Source organism: Mastomys coucha, unplaced genomic scaffold (genome assembly GCF_008632895.1).
Source record: "Mastomys coucha isolate ucsf_1 unplaced genomic scaffold, UCSF_Mcou_1 pScaffold22, whole genome shotgun sequence".
Classification (NCBI taxonomy): domain Eukaryota; kingdom Metazoa; phylum Chordata; class Mammalia; order Rodentia; family Muridae; genus Mastomys; species Mastomys coucha.
In genome coordinates this window covers 267,091,297-267,109,109 of record NW_022196905.1, presented here as the reverse complement: position 1 = coordinate 267,109,109, position 17,813 = coordinate 267,091,297, and the positions used below count along the sequence as shown (strand labels likewise).

General features: G+C 42.2%; 1 protein-coding gene across 4 annotated transcripts in view; it reads right to left on the bottom strand.

The window, feature by feature from the left end:
* Nrp1 (neuropilin 1) overlaps positions 1 to 17,813 on the bottom strand; it is a 153,738-nt gene that overhangs the window by 29,331 nt on the left and 106,594 nt on the right. For all 4 annotated transcript variants that reach the window (XM_031341885.1, XM_031341884.1, XM_031341883.1 and 1 more), the window contains 2 exons: positions 10,551 to 10,882; positions 3,431 to 3,575 (listed from right to left, as the gene is read on the bottom strand). In XM_031341885.1, coding sequence (XP_031197745.1) covers positions 3,431 to 3,575; positions 10,551 to 10,882 — 477 coding nt within the window. The remainder of the gene's footprint in view (positions 1 to 3,430; positions 3,576 to 10,550; positions 10,883 to 17,813) is intronic.

The following is a 17,813-nucleotide window of genomic DNA, read 5'->3' as shown; positions in this document are numbered from 1 at the left end:
TATGGGATGAATCCCCAGGTGGGACAGTCTCTGGATGGCCTTTCCTTCAGTCTCTTGCTCTACACTTTATTTCCACATTTGCTCCTGTGAATATTTTGTTCTCCTTCTAAGAAGGACCGAAGCACCCACACTTTGGTCTTCCTTCTTATGGAGCTTCATGTGATCTGTGAATTGTATCCTTTATTATTTGGTTATTTGGAGTTTGGGGGCTAATATGCACTTATCAGTGAGTGCATACCATGTGTTTTCTTTTGCAAAATTGAACCCATGACCTTATTCTTTTTTTTTTTTTTTTTTTTTTTTTTTTTTTTTTTTTTGGTTTTTCGAGACAGGGTTTCTCTGTGTAGTCCTGGCTGTCCTGGAACTCACTCTGTAGACCAGGCTGGCCTCGAACTCAGAAATCCGCCTGCCTCTGCCTCCCAAGTGCTAGGATTAAAGGCGTGCGCCACCACCGCCCGGCCTGACCTTATTCTTAAAAGGCAAAAATTTTAACCCCCTGTGCTATCTACCTAGCTTTTATTACTCTTACATAAAAGCCAGTGCTTTTTCACACACACACACACACACACACATACACACACACACACACACACACTTCTCTCTCTCTTTCTCTCATACACACACACACACACACACACACACACACACACACACACACACTCATCTGAACACTCATCCACACAAACTTCTATCTGCTGTGCACATAGCCCTGGATCTGTCCATCTCCATTACTGCATCAGCAGAATGCTTTGACCATTCATGTAACTATTGTCCCTCAGCTACCACAGTTCTTGATAACCTGCTGCTTTCGATACTTTTAAGGTCCACTTTCTCTGCTGACTTCTCATTGTGAATGGTGCTTGCAACAAGAAGCTTCATGTTGGACGTGGGCCAAGGTAGTGCCTAGGTTCCACTATAAAGAGTAAGAAGTAACTCATTGTTTGTGCCTCAGTCTCCCTATCTGAATCTCTGGGAGTCTTTAACTGTTGTTAAAAAAGAAGCCTGTGCTCAAAATAGGAGAGACCTTCAAGGCTAGATTAGGCTTCATCTGATAGCCCTTCAGATGTCCACTAAGAAGCTTGACCCTGTTGCTCATTTGCTAAAACCAGAGAGAATGGGTCTAAGGAATAAGAGTCTCTTGTCATGAGCATTAAGAACTGGAATTGCTTTTCCTAGATAGTGTTTTTTTGTTTTGTTTTGTTTTGTTTTGTTTTTATTATGAACTTGGTTCAGGGCAGTGCTGTAGGTCCCCCATCTTACTCACTCCAGAATTGAAACTGGCAAACTGCCACAAGGCTCTGTGTTTTCAACCCTCCATTCATTCCACCTCCTAAATCACAGTTCTTCCAGGATCAGGGTGAAACACCTGCCTCAGGCCACCACCTCTCCTTTCCCAGAGGACCACACTTCTCAGTCCATTGAATGAGAGCGTTTCACATTTGGTCAGGACTACTACCTGTTTCTTTGTCATTTGCTTGATCTCACGCATGCAATTACTGTTGGTCTGCACTGATAGTGTTGGAAGATTAAGACTACAGATTCGAAAGCCAGGACTAAGGAAAGGTTGGGAGTCAAGGCCTGATTTTAAATATACACCAAAAAGTAGCCATGAATTACTCAGTAGTGTGGTGATTGATAGCCTAAAACTCTATAGTGCATACAGAAGTTTTTTTTTTTTTTTTTTTTTTTTTTATGGCATTTAACGTGCTCAGGAATGTAATTATGTTTGGGTAGCTCAACACACACGTAATTTTGAAACCTGAGGAAGGTGATATTAAAAAACCTTCTTTGCAACAACTTTAAGCATGTGCTCAGTTGATTAACATCTGGGCACCAACACTAGCCATTCTCCTAGGTAACCCAGAGAAGGACCTGGAGGTGGAAAAGCTGGTGTAAGGTTACCCATTTATATACAAATCTAAGGCAGATGGGAATTCCAGTGCATCATGCAACAAATGGTACAATAACCAGCTCAAATCGCTCAGTACCTCTGTCCCAGGTAAGATTTTGAGTCTCATTTGTCCTTCACGTGACCTTCATATGATAATCTGAGAAATCAGGGAATATCCTTCAGTAGACCCACATCATATCATACACTTTATTACAGGCCAAACTTTGTTTCTTCCCAAAAGCCTAAGAAATTTGTTCAGGATGTCTTGACATCACTGTCAAATGCTGCTCCTGCTAGAGCAGGACATTAGTCAATACCACAGACAGAAATTTGGATGGGACAGACCTCTAGACATATTTATTTTTATTTTAATCATTTTGTTTTATTTTTATTAGAGAGAGAGAATATGTGTGTGTATGTGTGTGTGTGTGTGTGTGTGTGTGTATGTGTGTGATGTATATATGTGGGTGCAGATGTGAGCCCCTGTGCAAATATACACATGTGGAGATCAGAGGTTAACTTTCATGGATCAATTCTTTCTTCTGTAGAGGGTCTAATTATTGAACTCGGGTCACCAGTCTTGCATAGCAAAAGCAGTTTTCCTTCTGAGCCATCTTGGTGACCCCTTTATTCACATTGCTGAAAGCCAAAGAAGTTGGCTAGAGGTTTTGGAAAGTGGGTAGAAGGAGAGGGAGCATAGTGGCTGAAGGGCTTTACTATCCTGCAATGGAGACATTTCAGAACTAGAGAAGCAAGAAAACTATGGGTGGGCTCCAAGACACTGAGATGTTTACTTTAAAATGGTAGCACATATTATAATCTCAGCTAGTGGGAAAGCTGAGACAAGAAGATCACAAATTTGAGGCCAGTCTGGGCTATAGCAAGACCCCCCATCTCAAAAATAAATAAGTGAAATGAATTTTGTGTTATATATGTTTCATCTCAGTATTTTTGTATGTGGATGCTCAAGTGTGTGTGGGTATGCATATACACACATACATGTGAAAGCCAGAGGCAAACCTTGGCTGTTGTTCCTCAGACGTTATCCACCTTGATTTTTTGAGAAGGTGTCTCTCACTAGGGATCTACCTGTCTCTGCCTCTGCAGTGCTGGGATTACAAATGTGTACTGCCGTACGCAGCGTTCTTCTCTTTTCTTTTTAAAATGTGGATTCTGAGGATTGAACTCAGGTCCAATATTTGTGTGATGAGAATTTTACCAACCGACTGAGCCATCTCCCTAAAACACACACACACACACACACACACACACACACACACACACACACACACACACACACACACTTATTCAAGAGAGACAATGTCCTAGACTCCAAAGTGGGGGAAAATCAGTGTAGACTACTAAGGCAAATTTGGATGCTTTGTGGCATGGACAGCTGCCAGGCCTCACTGCCTCCAGGCTTGAAAACACAGTTTTCAAGGGAAAGGGTGGCAGTTTTACCACAGCACAGTCAGAGGCATAAATACAAGAGAAAATAGAAAAGAAGAAAACAGAAGGGACTCTGGGAACTGTAGTTACCTTCCACTTCACAGCCCAGCAGCTCCATCCTCAGCCCAAGCCCACTATGTGTGGCTCTCTCAGGGTAGATCCTGATGAACCTTGTGGAGAGAGGTGAAAATGTCCGGAGCTCAGGTGTGTCATAGTTGTTGTTGCCTTCGAAAGACTGTGAAACAACAAACACTGGTTAGTAAGAGAAAAAGTAATAAGGGCTGGGTAGGCCGTATGCCAGGTCAAATCCCTGCCTTTCAAGGCCTTGGGTTCAAACTTCACAATACATGTAAAAGAAAGTTGGGCATGGTGGTGTGCATTTGTGATCACACAGCTGGGAAAGCAGAGGCAGGCAGAGCCCTGGAACTCAACCAGCCAGCCTAGTCTAGTTGGCTAGTCCTAGGTCAGTGAGAGATCTGTATCAAAATACAAGGTGGAAAGTGCCTGAGGAATAATACTGGAGGTTGTCCTCAGGCCTCCACATTCATGATCATCCTAGCACACAAACCACACACACACACACACACACACACACACACACACACACACACACACACACACAGACAGAGGGGGGAGAGGGAGAGAGAGAGACAGACACACACATATACACACATGAACATATCTGTCCATGACTTACACATGTATGAACATACTTGCCCATGACCCCCTCAGAAACACACACACACAGACACACACAGACACTCACATGCAGATAGACAGACACAAACACACAGACACAGACACACACACATACACACAGACACGCATGAGGACACTCTTGGTTTCTTCTTTTTATAAGACAGTAGAAACTCATCCTGTCTTGGAGGCCAGTAACTGAGCATGAAGTAAGTGGAGCAGAAAGGTTAACAGAAGGAAAGATGCACACATTAAAAATGTCCTCAAAGCCTTGCAAGAAAAATCACCTTCCTTAGTACTCAATGAGCTCTAGAAGTTCCTACCTCTCTTTCTAGAGGAAGGAGGAGACTGCAAAGCTGCTGAGGCAGCAGAAAATGATTTATGGGCTCCGAGAAGGTAACACCTGTGCCCATCACGTCTACACCTAGGTGGGGTCTGACCTCAGCCTTCTCTGCTGTGACATGTCCTTCATCCCTTCATGATTGATGACATTCCTGGGCAGGACTCAGAGGTTCTTTGTTATCAGGTGAAGGAAATTTGGAGAGAACTTGTTTGTATTTTCAGGGCCCTATATGCTAGACCAGAAAATCCAAGAGGGCACATTTGGGAATGGCATTTACCTGATTTAGGGGTCTCTCTGTCTGTCTGTCTGTCTGTCTGTCTGTCTGTCTGTCTGTCTGTCTGTCTGTCTCTCTCTGTTTCTGTCTCTCTCTGTTTCTGTCTCTCTCTGTCTGTGTCTCTCTGTCTCTCTGTCTCTGTCTCTCTGTCTCTCTCTCATGAATCTGGAATTCACCAACTGGCTATGCTGGCCAGCCAGTGAGCTTGGCGGAGCCATGTGTCTCCACTTCACAGCTGCCATGCTGACTGTGTACATGGATTTGGGAGAGGGGATGTAACTGACCTTCTTGCTTGCACAGTGAGTACTTTACACACTCAGCCACCTCCCAAGCCTCCTGAATCAGGACTCTTAACAGAACATAGAAGCAAGGCCTTTAGCAATGGCTTTAGAAGTGAGAAAGGGAAAAACAAAGATGGTCTAAGGACTGACCAGTATTATTTCCCAAGAATCTTAAAATATACCCTGGTGTTACAGAAGTTGATGATTTAATAGGATGTTTTGAAATGATACAATCATCTGCCTTGCTCTGTATCTGTGGCTCTGAATCACTTATTTGTGATAACCAGAAGAAGATAACATAGGAAGAGAACCTGATACCTCTTGGTATTTGGTATAAACACACACGCACACACACACACACACACAGAGAGAGAGAGAGAGAGAGAGAGAGAGAGAGAGAGAGAGAGAGAGAGAGAGAGAGTCCCAATTATGCTCAAACTTGGTCCTCTTGAAGAGGATGAATTAAATCCCTGAAGAAGAAAGAATTAACTTCCTTTTGTGATGCTTGGGTTGGAAACAAGGCATTCTGTGCTCTAGGGAAGTGCTCTCCCCCTAATCATTAGCCTCAATTTAGAGATAGTTTAATAGAGTCCAAAAGCTACATTTCAAGACCTTGGTTTAAACCAAAAGTAGAAATCTGTTTGCTTAAGTAGTACCACCAGCTGAAGGCACTTACAGATCAAAGGCCTTCTTACTTCAGCAGTCAACTGTCTTTTTCATGTGGGTTGATCAAATTTAGTTCCTCGTGCTTGCAAGGTAAGCACTTTACCTTCTTTACTCATCTTCTATAGATGTATAAGGGCTATACATCATAGAATAGTTAAGCTCACAGCACAGCCACCATTCAAAGCTAGAGTGGCTTAGTAGCCACATCACTAAGATGCTTCTGCTCTTACGAATCAAGTAGTACAATCTTTCCATTTTAGTTTGCTTTTGAGAGGAGAGAGTCTTCTTATGGTACCCAGGACTGACTACAATTCTCCTGCCTTGGCTTCCTGTGTAGCTGAGATGTCTACTGCACCCAGCTTCTAGTCTCTTCACTACTAGGAAAGAACACCAAGTTCCGAGAAATGTCTGCACTCAGGAATCATGTTGATGTTCACTGATGTGCCTATAATTTGATGCAAACTGGCAACAAGATGGAGTGGCCAACCCAGCCATGACAAGCAGAGTGGGAACACATCCAATGGGCTCAGTGTCCTAACACAACAGAAGATGTGAGTATCCCGTACAGAACATGCCATGACTAGAGGAAACATGTAGGAAGAGACAGACAGACAACTAAGGGCTCTGGGTTCTTGAAGTAAATTAACTGGCCTTTTAAACCTCAAAAAAAAAAAAAATCCAGTAGAAATCCAACATGTCAACACTAGAGCTTAATTAATTAATTTCCTTTTTAAAAGAATACATTTGCTATCAAGGTCCTGACTCTTGATAGATCTGCAAGTGCTGTGAGTAATTGAGAATCTGACATATAGTATTGTTAGACCCAATTAAGTTCTTGTCATCGAGATGCTAATTGTAACGAAAACACCATTACTATCCAGACAAGTCCTGTCTATACTGATGTGGCTGGGAAGATCAGAGGAGGAAGCACTGATATGTTTGGAATCCTGGGACCCTTTCTTTACTTCAGCTTGGACAAAGAATGCACACAATGTGAATACATGATAAAAGTTGTCAGTGCTGAGCTGGAAAAACAGCAGCAATGGAAGCATGGATGGGGGAATGCAGCGAGCAGAGGCTTGGTGAGGAATTAGCACTGATTTTCATAAGCTATGGTGCCTTAGGTCTTTGGTTCCTTCTTGTCTGGAGAAGTCTAGATAATCTAGTCCCTGACATGCAACCACCCTAGCAAGAAGGAAATTAAAAGAGAGATAATCATGTATCTCACTTTATTTTTGGACTATTGAAAAGAAAAAAAAAAAAACCACAGACCCCAGAGAATTAGAATTTCACTAGTAAATTCTGAGTGAAAGAAAAGGCTGGTGCTCACCAGAGTGGGAGCTTGTCTCCCAGAAAGAAATTTCATACAGTTCTGAGAACTTGTCAGTCCACTTTGCAACAGATACGGGAGCTTAGACAAGGGCGGGTCAGTGATGGGGGAGATCACACTTGACCAGTACTGCTTAGCCGTGCAGACCACCTGCCCTGTATTTACACCTAAGCTTTGTGCTCACTGATACCTTTTTGTTTATCTTTCAATGTGGGGCCATATTGAAAAAATCTTCTTTTTTTCTGCTTTTTACTGTTATTTGTAATGTCCAAGATTAACTTGTTAGGCTGCAAGGGACAAGCTCTGACCCTAATAGCTCTGGTAGAAAATAGACCTTGCCAATAACATGATTATGGGTGTGACTGAAAGAAGGGTACAGAAGGAATTAACTCACAAAAGCATTGTTTTATCCTACAAATAGCCTTATTTCACTTTTACATGAACAATGGCTGGCATCCTCGGCAGGCAGCCAGCATTTGTACCGTTAAGTAGAAAATGTTTCAAATATCTTTATAAAATTTGAAAATGTAGGCTGTCTGAAATGGAAGATTTTTACCAACTTCCATCTCTATCTTACTGATATTATTTCAGGGGAAGGCCACGCTAAGAATCATAGATTAGGCTCAGTCTAAGGGATTAGACTCCATGGTTTCAGATACTTAGTGACGAGTATTTCATGGCTGAAACCCAATGTATCAATCAGTACAGACTCAGCAGAAGACACAAAGTTGAAACACATGCATTAACTTCTTTGTGCAACTCTGTACTGGGTTTACTGTGGCAGGCTGACAGCTTCAGGCTCCGTTGCCATGAGGGTTGGATGACAGAAAGCATATGATGCTCCCTATCAGACACATATGGCGACTTGTTTGTTCCTTCAGAACCTGGTGTGAAGAACATGTCACAACAACACACCCAGCATCGGCAGCAGTAGGGACATGGCTTTGCTGCCTATCCATGCTCTGGGATGACGTCGTAGCTGTTCCACTCCTTGAAATCAGTGTTACCGAAACCTCCAGCTTTTGACGTGTTTCCCTAAGTCCGGAAAGGACAAGTGGACTGGAGAGATGGTACAGTTGGTAAGGACTGAGTTTGATTCCTAAAACTCAAGCCAAAAATGCTGAGGATGGTATCATACACCTATAATCCTATCTCTGGGGAGGCAGAGACAGGAGGACTCCTGGGGCTCACTGGACAGCAATCCTAGCCTACCCAATGGGTCCCAGGCCCAAGAGAGACCCTGTCTGAAAACACAAGGTGGATAGTGTCTGAGGAATGATGGATAAAGTACCCTTTTTCTTCCACATGCTTGTGTATGGCATAACCAAGTACAGTCACACATATAAACATGCATGCATACACAAAATCACAGAGGAAAGTAAAAATGACATAAGAAAGAAGTGAACTTAGGAGCTGGGGCTATAGGTCAACTAATTGGATTTTGCCCAATATGCCCTGGGACCAGGGTTTCATTCTGCAGTACTATATGCATCAAGCAAAATAGAGCATGCCTATGATCCTAGAAGGAGAAGTAGAAAGGTCAAGGCTAATATCAGCTACCTAGTGAGTTAGGACTCAGCCACAGTTGGAGCCTACATGAGACCCTGTCTCAGAAAAGAAAGTACAAACGTATAATGCTGAAATGCTTTAGAAACCACAAGTTAATTCAGGGAGGGACACAGGCAGTCTTATGCTTTCCTCAGCCAGAGCGCTGGTTTAGTGAGCGGTTAGTAGCTCCATGGCTGACCTGCAGACTTTGGAAGATAGGGTATTATCCTCAAAGTCACATATCTGGAGGGAGGGAAGCTGGCAGCATGGCCAGGATTACTTCCTATCTGCAAGACCTTACCACACTGGTTGTAAAGTGAGAGAATGTCCCAGCCAATGAGCCGCAGTCTTCACCCATCGAGGAGCAGCTTTGGGTGGGTAGAATTAGAGAGTCCCAGAACAAAGCCCAAATGTGTTGGTGTGAGAAGTGTCACTGGAGTATGTGAAAACCTGGGGGTGGGTCCTCATTTTCATCCCAAATCCACTGAAGGCCACCCAAGCACATTCCTGGGACCCTTTCCAACTTGATGTGGTATGCTCAGGAAGTACAAATAACTGTAGCCAGCACTGAGTAAAACCTAGTGACCAAAGCATATCTTTTGGGTTTAAAACTTACACCACATTTTGTGAACGTTGGAGTATAGTAACTCTGAGATCGCCTTCTCTTTTCATTAGATTAGTCAGAGGTGACTGAGTTTTAAGGGGTTCCAAATTCCTAAGAATATTTCTAAGTATTATCTACAATAGCTAAAAGATGGAAAAAAAAAACCTGTAGTATCCTTCGGCAGTGAATGTATACATTAATGTGTTTATTCACATGGCAGAACAGTATTCTGTTCTCAGAATGAAGGAAATTGGGACACATGATACTTCAGTATTACATTAAGTGAAATAAATCGGCCACGAAGTACAAAAACTGCAAGCCTGGCTTAAAGGAGGCTCCAGAGTGGTTGGAACCACAGGGACAGGAAGTAGAGTCATGGTGTGCCAAGGACTGATGGGAGGGGGAGCTGAGAGTGATTCCTGAATGTTCTCAGAGTCTCAGCTTCACAAGATGAATGCTCTGGAGAAGAGTTTGACTGGGCTATGGATTTCCTTGTCACGGTCTCAATGTATGTGTGCAAAGGTTCAGACAGTAAATTCCGTGCGTGCTATATCACAATTGCAGAAATATTAGCTTTTTTTCTTCTTGGTGTTTTGAGACAAGGTCTCATTCTGTGGCCCACTCTGGCCTAGAACTCACTATGTACCTAGGCTGAGTTTTTTGTTTTTGTTTTAGCTCCATCTTCTGCCTCCTGAGTACTAGGATTACAGACATTTCTCTCAACAATGAAAAATGTAAACTGTTGGAAAACACAGCTCAGTGGGAGAGTACATTTTTTTTTTTTGCATATACTTTCTTCAGTACCATGAACAAACAACAAATGCACATTCTGGGGGAGAGAATGGACTTGCTATGCAGTGATGAGGATCTGAGACTAGATCCTTGGCTTCTTGAATCTGTAACCCTCATGCTGGAATGGTGGACACAAGTAGACCCCAGAAGTTTACTGACAAGCCAACATAGTCAAATCTGTGCTTCCCTGGGAAGTCAGACTTCTTCTAGGATGTGAGAAGGGGCTTGAAAGATATATATTAGTTGGTAACATACTTGCCATGAAAGCATGAGGACCTCACTTTGATTCCCAGAATCCATGCAAAAGTTGTGCACACTTGCAATCTCAGGCTTCGGAGTTAGAGATACAAGGATCTTACTGACTTAGACCTTGTCTCAGAAAACCAAGGTGGCTGACTCCTGAGGGACCACATGTTAGGGTAACCTTTGGCCTCCACACTCATGTGTGTTGTGCTTTATGTTTGCATCAACAGATGTGTATGCATGAACAAGTGTACATGCACATGCACAGGCCCACAGGCATGTAGGTACACCACACACACAAAACCAAACCACCACAAAAATCCCAGGACATGAGGATTTAACTTCTGCCATGAGCTGAAGAAATGTCTTCCTAGTGAGCTAGTGGGCAGGTAGTGTCCCCAGATAGTGGCCACTCCCTACCTCAGGGCCTTACCTTAGCCTTGCGCTTGCTGTCATCCATGACCATTTTCCAGTCAGAGCCATTGTTACTGTAGGCAATCTTGAATTTCCTCATGAACACCTTGTTTTCTCGGTGCTTCCCACCCTGAATGATGACACCTCTTACTATCTTCTCATCTCCCAGGTCCACTTGGAGCCATTCATTGATGTATGGGTGGGGTGAGGGTGGCAGTGCCCAGCCGGCACGACTGGTCACCAGGCGGATGTTTTCTGGCATCCAGTTCCTGTCTCCTTGGTTGGATGCTGTGATCTGGGAGTCTGAAATAAGTCCAGACACCATGCCCAACATTCCAGAGCAAGGATAATCTAGATATTTGAAGAAACAGATGGGCTGAGGTTATTTTCTCAGAGATGTCATGCTTAGAAATAAAACATAACCTTGTATCCATTTATATAAAATCTCCAGACTCTGTGCATTGACAGTAGCAGAACCTTCTCTTCAGCAGGTCTCTTTTCTACTCTTATCCTGATCTTAGACCCATATTCCCACAAAGTAAAACTTCATTCAGAGTGTCACTGCCACTCCCTATCCCCATGCTTTTTGGTTCTCTTAAGTTTAATGTCAAGCTAAAGTTCCAGTCTCCTTTCTTCCTAGAAGTTGCTCCTATTTCGAGGAGAAGTGTTGTCTACAAGGAATTTGAGGTTCATAGTGGAACATGTGGTTGGAGATACTTAAGGAAATTTATCCCCAAATAAGAAATTGCTGAAGCAAAGTGAAACTGGTAAGGAGGTGACAAAGAAAGAGCCTGGCTCAGCATGGAAAAGGCAGAGGAGTGTAGGGAGCTGAGTGTCCATTTTACCTTTACAATTAACTGTCCCCAAGACCTCTAGATTTCCGTTTTTAGTTTGTTTTAAAGATAGGGTCTAATGTAGTCTTGGATTTGCTAAGTAGCTGAGGCTAAGGATGACTTTGAACTTCTGATACTTCTACCTTTACCACTTGAATGCTGGGATTACAAGTATGTGCTACTATGTTCAGTTGCAAGCACCAGTGGTTGGTGCATGGTAGGCAAGCATGCTAACTGAGCTACATTATCAGCTCTTATCCTTCCTTCCTTCCTTCCTTCCTCCCCCACCTTTAATTGAGACAGTGTTTCTGGCTAGTTTGGAATGTACAGATGTTTGCCTATCTTTTGAGTTATGAGATTAAAACCAGCCTGCACATGTATGGAGGTCCCCGACAACCTCTGCTGTTATTCCATAGTGCCACTTGAATTCTGAGATTAAAACTTACCTCTGTGCTAGCTCTCTATTACTTCAAGAAAAAGTTTCTATCTAGGTTAAAAAAATCATATTTTGGGTGCTGGGGAATTAGCTCTGTTGGATCTCCAGAATCCATTTAAAAACGTCAGGCATGGTAGCTGACATTTGTAATCCAGTACTGGGGAGGCAGAAACAGGCAGTTCCTTGAGCTAATTGGCAGCCAGCCTAGATGAACTGGTGAGCTCCCAATCCCAGTGAGAGACTGTCTCAAAACAAATAGAAAAATGTGGGCTGCACCTGTGGAATGACAATCGAGGTTATCCCAGGGTCTTCACACATCTGCATGTGCTCCTCCAACATGTGTGCCTCCCATGAATTCAAACACCCGTATCTCATTTGGGGGTCATATCAGCTATCTAATATATTCCAGTTAACCAATTCTCCCTCACATTCTGTAGATAGATTTCCTATCATTGCCTTTGGTCAAGATGTTCAGCTTCCTCTCTCCTGATTTCAGAGGCACAGCCTGTGCAAATGTCAAGATGCAGTTCAAGAGTCATGGAAACTTCTGCCTACTCGGGATGATTCCCCTCCTGGGAATGTGATGGCCCAGGCAGGAAGTGGCTCCCAGCTGGGACAGAGATGTGCTGTGGATAGGACTATGAGTCTTGTAATCACAGATAGACTATAAGATCCCCGAGAGCAATGGAGTACATAATGGATCTCTTCACATCTTCTGTAGCAACTGGAGAGTATCCCTCATTGATTGATTGATTGGTTGGTTGCTGAATAAATAACCAACACCAGTTATCTTCTTTGTAAAACCATATAGTTCAGTTAGGGACATAATGGGAATGACAATTCCTATTATGCATAATGCAATACATGGAAATATAAAAAGTGTATTTTTATATTAAAAATACTTTCCCTGATACTTTCCCTATACTAATCCCTAAGTGATTTAAGTACAGCCCTGTTGACCTGAAGCATGGGTCAGTCAGTGCCTCTCTTCACAAGCTATACAGTTCTGATGCTGTCTCTTCCACACTCAGCGCTTGCAAGTAAGGCTTTGAACACTGCACATCCCAACTCCTTGCTTGCACATTCACTGATACTAGAGAGATGAAGCATTTCCTCCCAGGGTAGGGGTAGGGCTTTCTCCCATTCTTTCTATCCTCTAGACCCACCTATCATCTTGCTCTTTCCACCATTTAATTTGTAGAAAGCATTGACTCATATTTAAATATTATTTAGCTTAGTCAATATTTCCATCTGTAATTAGACACATTTTTCTTTTTCTGGTGTGCCTTATGATACTCCATCTTTGTTTTTTCTTGTATTGGCAATCTTATCCACTCTTTTAGAAAACTGCCTTTTATTAGTTCAAGTTTTACGTTCTCTCTCTTTCCCTCTCTCCCTCGCTCCTTCCCTTCCTTTCTTCTTTTCTTCCTTCCTTTTTCACTCCATGCCCCCACACCATTTTTTGACAAGATCTCATGTCCCAGTCTGGCCCTCAATTCACTTTGGAGAATGACCTTGAACTCCTGACCTTCTTCCTAGGTATTGGGATTTCAAGTGTGCACTGCCATGTGGTCTCTGCAGTGCTGGGTGCAGAACTCAGGGACTCCTATGTGCTGGGCAAGCACACTAACAACTGAGCCATTTGCCAAGCTGGATCCTAATTTTATTGAGGGTATGAAGCAAATCATATTTTTCTATTTTCTGAGACTTGCTGAGCTTGTTTTTGCACACTGTCATCTTCAACAAATATTTGCTGAATGAATCAATGTATTACAACAGTCAAAAGCAGCTGTCGTTTCTCAGGACGCCTTCCTGTAACCCAGCCTGGCTATTTGCTCTGGGTAGGAATCTGGAAACCAAGAATAAACTCAATGGGAAATTATTTTTAAAGATTTAAACAAAACCATTTGCAGAAGGACTATGAAATTCTTATGTTAAAAACAGAAGTCCCATTTCTTGGCTATAGTGGTCACACCTGCCTGACTTCCAACCAGTTTCTTTACAGAGGGGATGCTCAGCTGGCAAAGCAGCCAGATGTTACCATCTGAGAAATACACAGCTAACTTGGATCCTGCAAGCAGAGTAGAGACTACACCAGATGGATGTCCTTTCTCTTACACAGAGATGCTGGACTGTTTCTTTCCCCACATGTGGTGAAAGCCAGTCTACCCTCAGTCAGAAGTCAGAGTGTTGAGCTAGTCCCCAACATTTCTCTGTGAATGCCTCTTCTAAAAAATAGTAAAGGGAACCTTGACTTGCCCTTGACTGGAAACCACAGGACTCATATTGTGCATTTGTGGGCATGTGTCTGAGGGACAAAGGACATTATCTTGTACTTTTCGTGATATTTTTTGAGACAGTGTGTCTCACTGGCCTGGGGGGTTGTCACCAGTTAGGCTAGAGTGGCTGGTCAGCAAGTCCCAGAGAGCCTCCTGTCCCCTCTCCATCCTAGCTCTGGATTACAAGTGTATGCTACTTTTTATGTGAGCTCTGGGGTTTGAACTCAGGTCCCATGCTTGTAAGACAAATTCTTTACTGATTGAACTATTTCCTCAACTTAGCCCATAATTCACTTTTAACAATGATGAGGAAAAAATTATATTAACAATTACTTCAAGGTTTGAATGAGATGCTAGTTTACAGAAGGGTTTCCTTGGCAGGCAGGTTTAGATGCACTTTTGCCCATGTTGTTAAATTTAACAAGCAAATAAACAACAGAACAAGAAAAGGGATAGCCAACTAGATTGGAATTTCAGAGAAACAATGACTAATTCTTAGTGTGTCCAAAATACTGCAATGGGAAATAAGTACACTAACAATTATCATTTTTAAGCCACATCAAGCTTAACTGGGGATTCTGTATTTTGTTTGGCAACACTATGTAATTTTTGAAACCTTAAAATCAATCCTGAATGAAAAGGACAAGTGGACGATGTTATGGGAAGGGGTTTGGTGTGACTATTATTAGTGGTATTAATTTACTGGAGGATCTCTGTGCTTGACCTTAAAAGAAAAACTGAGCACATCTAGTTAATCAGTTTTCAGAGTGAGAAAGTGACCTGTAGTTATGGCAGTAGTTCCTAAATGGGCATCACTCTGCCTCCTCTGAAGGTTTGGGGAGTTTCCTAAGGGTGTTGTGGTGTCTGGAAAGTTCACCCTCATCTTTGATTGACAGGAGCACATGACTATGGAGAAGAGAGAACCTCTGAGCAGAGCCCAGGGTGAGGTCTCACAACCCTGCCTAAGTTCTCCAATGTGACCTTCCCAGCTCCCCACACCCTTTGCCAAATGATACAGCCGATTCAGAGAAACACGGAAAACACTTCTTCCCCAGTCACCTGTAGGGCAGGATATTTTGCCTGAGTGTGTGTCTTTCTGTGAAACATCCCATCTGAATCTCCAAGATGGCTTTATTTCAAAAGAATTCCTGAACACGAAACCTAGATTCAAACCTGAAACTCTAGAGATTCTGGAAGGTAAGTAAGTAATGAATTGCATTCTAAGCTTTTTAATTTGCTAGTTTCTTTAAATGGTTAGATTGAGTTTGGACTTGCCTCCTCATAAAGAGAGGCTGAAAGTTCAAGGTTGCTTGTTTGTCAGAAGTTATGAGAAGTGGAACTCCTTCATTCAGAAATAACCACTGAAGACTATGGTGCCACAGGCCTATGGGGTAAAGAAAACAGGGTGACCAGGTTTTGCTCTCCTGCATTGTCTAGTCCTATTGGACACTGATGACCTACTCTTTCATCAGCCTGTATACACACACACATTCACAGACGCACACACACACACACACACACACACACACACACACACACACAAACACACACACACAGGCTCTACCTGGGGCTTATCATGCATTCTGTTTAGTGACTAATGCCCTTGCCTTATTGTATGGGGGGCACTTAGTGAGCACGTTACCAGCCAAATACATTATAAATATTCTTCCATTTAATCCTCATCACAGCTCATCAAGGTATCTTACAGACCAGAAAGTGTCCATCTGAGGTGCAAAGGGTCTTGCCTGCAGTCAGGCACTCACTGAGTGGACAGTCTGAGCCAGGCATGACTCTTCTGGCTGTGCAACCACCATGGTCACATTTTGCCCTAATAAAAAACCTGCCAAGGTCAGTTTCTGGGAAATGACAGCCATTTCACTGGAGAGAAAATAAAACAAAACAAAAAACCCAACTGTGTACTTAAAATAACAAAACAAGCTGTGTTTAAAAATAATAGGTCAAATTACTTTAGATAATGTTTAAGTAAACAGGCCATTTTACTATTTTTTAAAAATCTAATAAATTACTTTTTTTGGGTGCAAATTCCTAGAATTAACTCTTGGGATGTCCTTATGAAAATAAAAAGAATGATTTGAGTTCAAATAAATATTTTATTTAACCAAAAGGATACAACATAAATCTTAAGAGACTGGATAATCGGAGTTCAGAGTTCAGACTAATTTAGAATCTTTATGAAGCTTGCTTCTAAATAAAATTCAGTGTAGTGACATGAGACCAGGTTAGAAAAATGGACCAGAAATTTCCACCCAGACCTCATATGGCCTTGTTCCTATGAATTTATGTGTAGACTCCTAAATCAGGAATGCTGTAAAGCTTCCTAGAACTTTCTGCTATTTAACTGTTATCAAAAACAAAAACAAGGTTACATCTGACTTTCCAGTGCCTGACCCTCCTCCAAATGCCCCTCTACCCAATTCCTGTCTCCAAGACCTTGAACTTTCTAAGTCTTGGATTGCCACACACTAAATAGGTCTATGTCACAGTGGAAACAAATAAAACTCAGGTCTGACATCAGATCAGGAACGTTTAACTTGCCAATGTGACTTTTCTGCAGATTTTTTCATCAATTGCCTTTTCAACACAGCACCTCCACTCTGATGGGAAAGTCCCAGGGGGATGCTTTCCCTTCAAAAGTAAGCTTGCTTGCTTCCTTCCTTCCTTCCTCCCTTCCTTCCTTCCTTCCTTCCTTCCTTCCTTCCTTCCTTCTTTCCTTCCCTACCTACTTCCCTTCTTTTCTGTCTTTCTGTCTTTCTTTCTTTCTTTCTTTCTTTCTTTCTTTCTTTCTTTCTTTCTCTCTTTCTCTTTCTTTCTTTTCTTTTTTTCTTCCTACCTTCCTACTTTCCTTCCTTTCTTTTTTTTTGAAATAATCAAATTTAGCAGAGAGAGCATACAATGAATTGAGAAATTAAATGTTCTAAATATGAACACAGAATACAGTGGATCACTGAAGATTAGAAATTGTTTTTAATTTTAATTACCTTCTTAGTGAATCAATCACAGGCTCTGTGTTTCAATCTTTTTTAAAAAAAGATTGTATTTTATATGCATGTGTGTTTGCATATTGCACCACATGTATGCAGTGCCAAAGATGCAGGAAGAGGGCATGATATTCCCTGGAATTGGAGTTATAGACTGTAGTGAGCTGTCATGCGGGTGCTGGAAACTAAACCTGGGTTCTCTGGAAGAGCAGCACCTGCTGTTAACCACTGAGCCATTTCTTCAACTCTCATGTGTTTTTAATTTTTAAGATATAAAGATTATATGTATGCTACTATTGCTTTCAAATGAAAGCTCTGTAACATATCTACTTAAATGGAAAAGGGTTGGAACATCGCTGCTGTTACATCAGAATGTAGGACATCCCCACAGTAAATAAAGACCATTACAGAAGCCCTGGAGTCTTTGGACCCAGTGCCAGCCTCACAACCAGGCACACCTTGATTTCTAGACACCTGGCCTAACCGTCTTCAGACATTAACAAGAGTTAAGTGCATCTCATCATTTTCACCCCTCAAATAGGAATAGCCTTTTGTTCTAATTTAACAGGAACTTCTCAAGCACTGTTTGAAAAACAAACCAGAAACTTTCACAAGTTGACTTTCAGTTTTAGAATACTCAGTTAAGAAGTGGTGATGCGATTAAGAGTTAATAGGAGGAGAGGAGCTTGGCCCTGTGAAAGTTCTGTGCCCCAGTGTAGGGGAATGCCAGGGCCA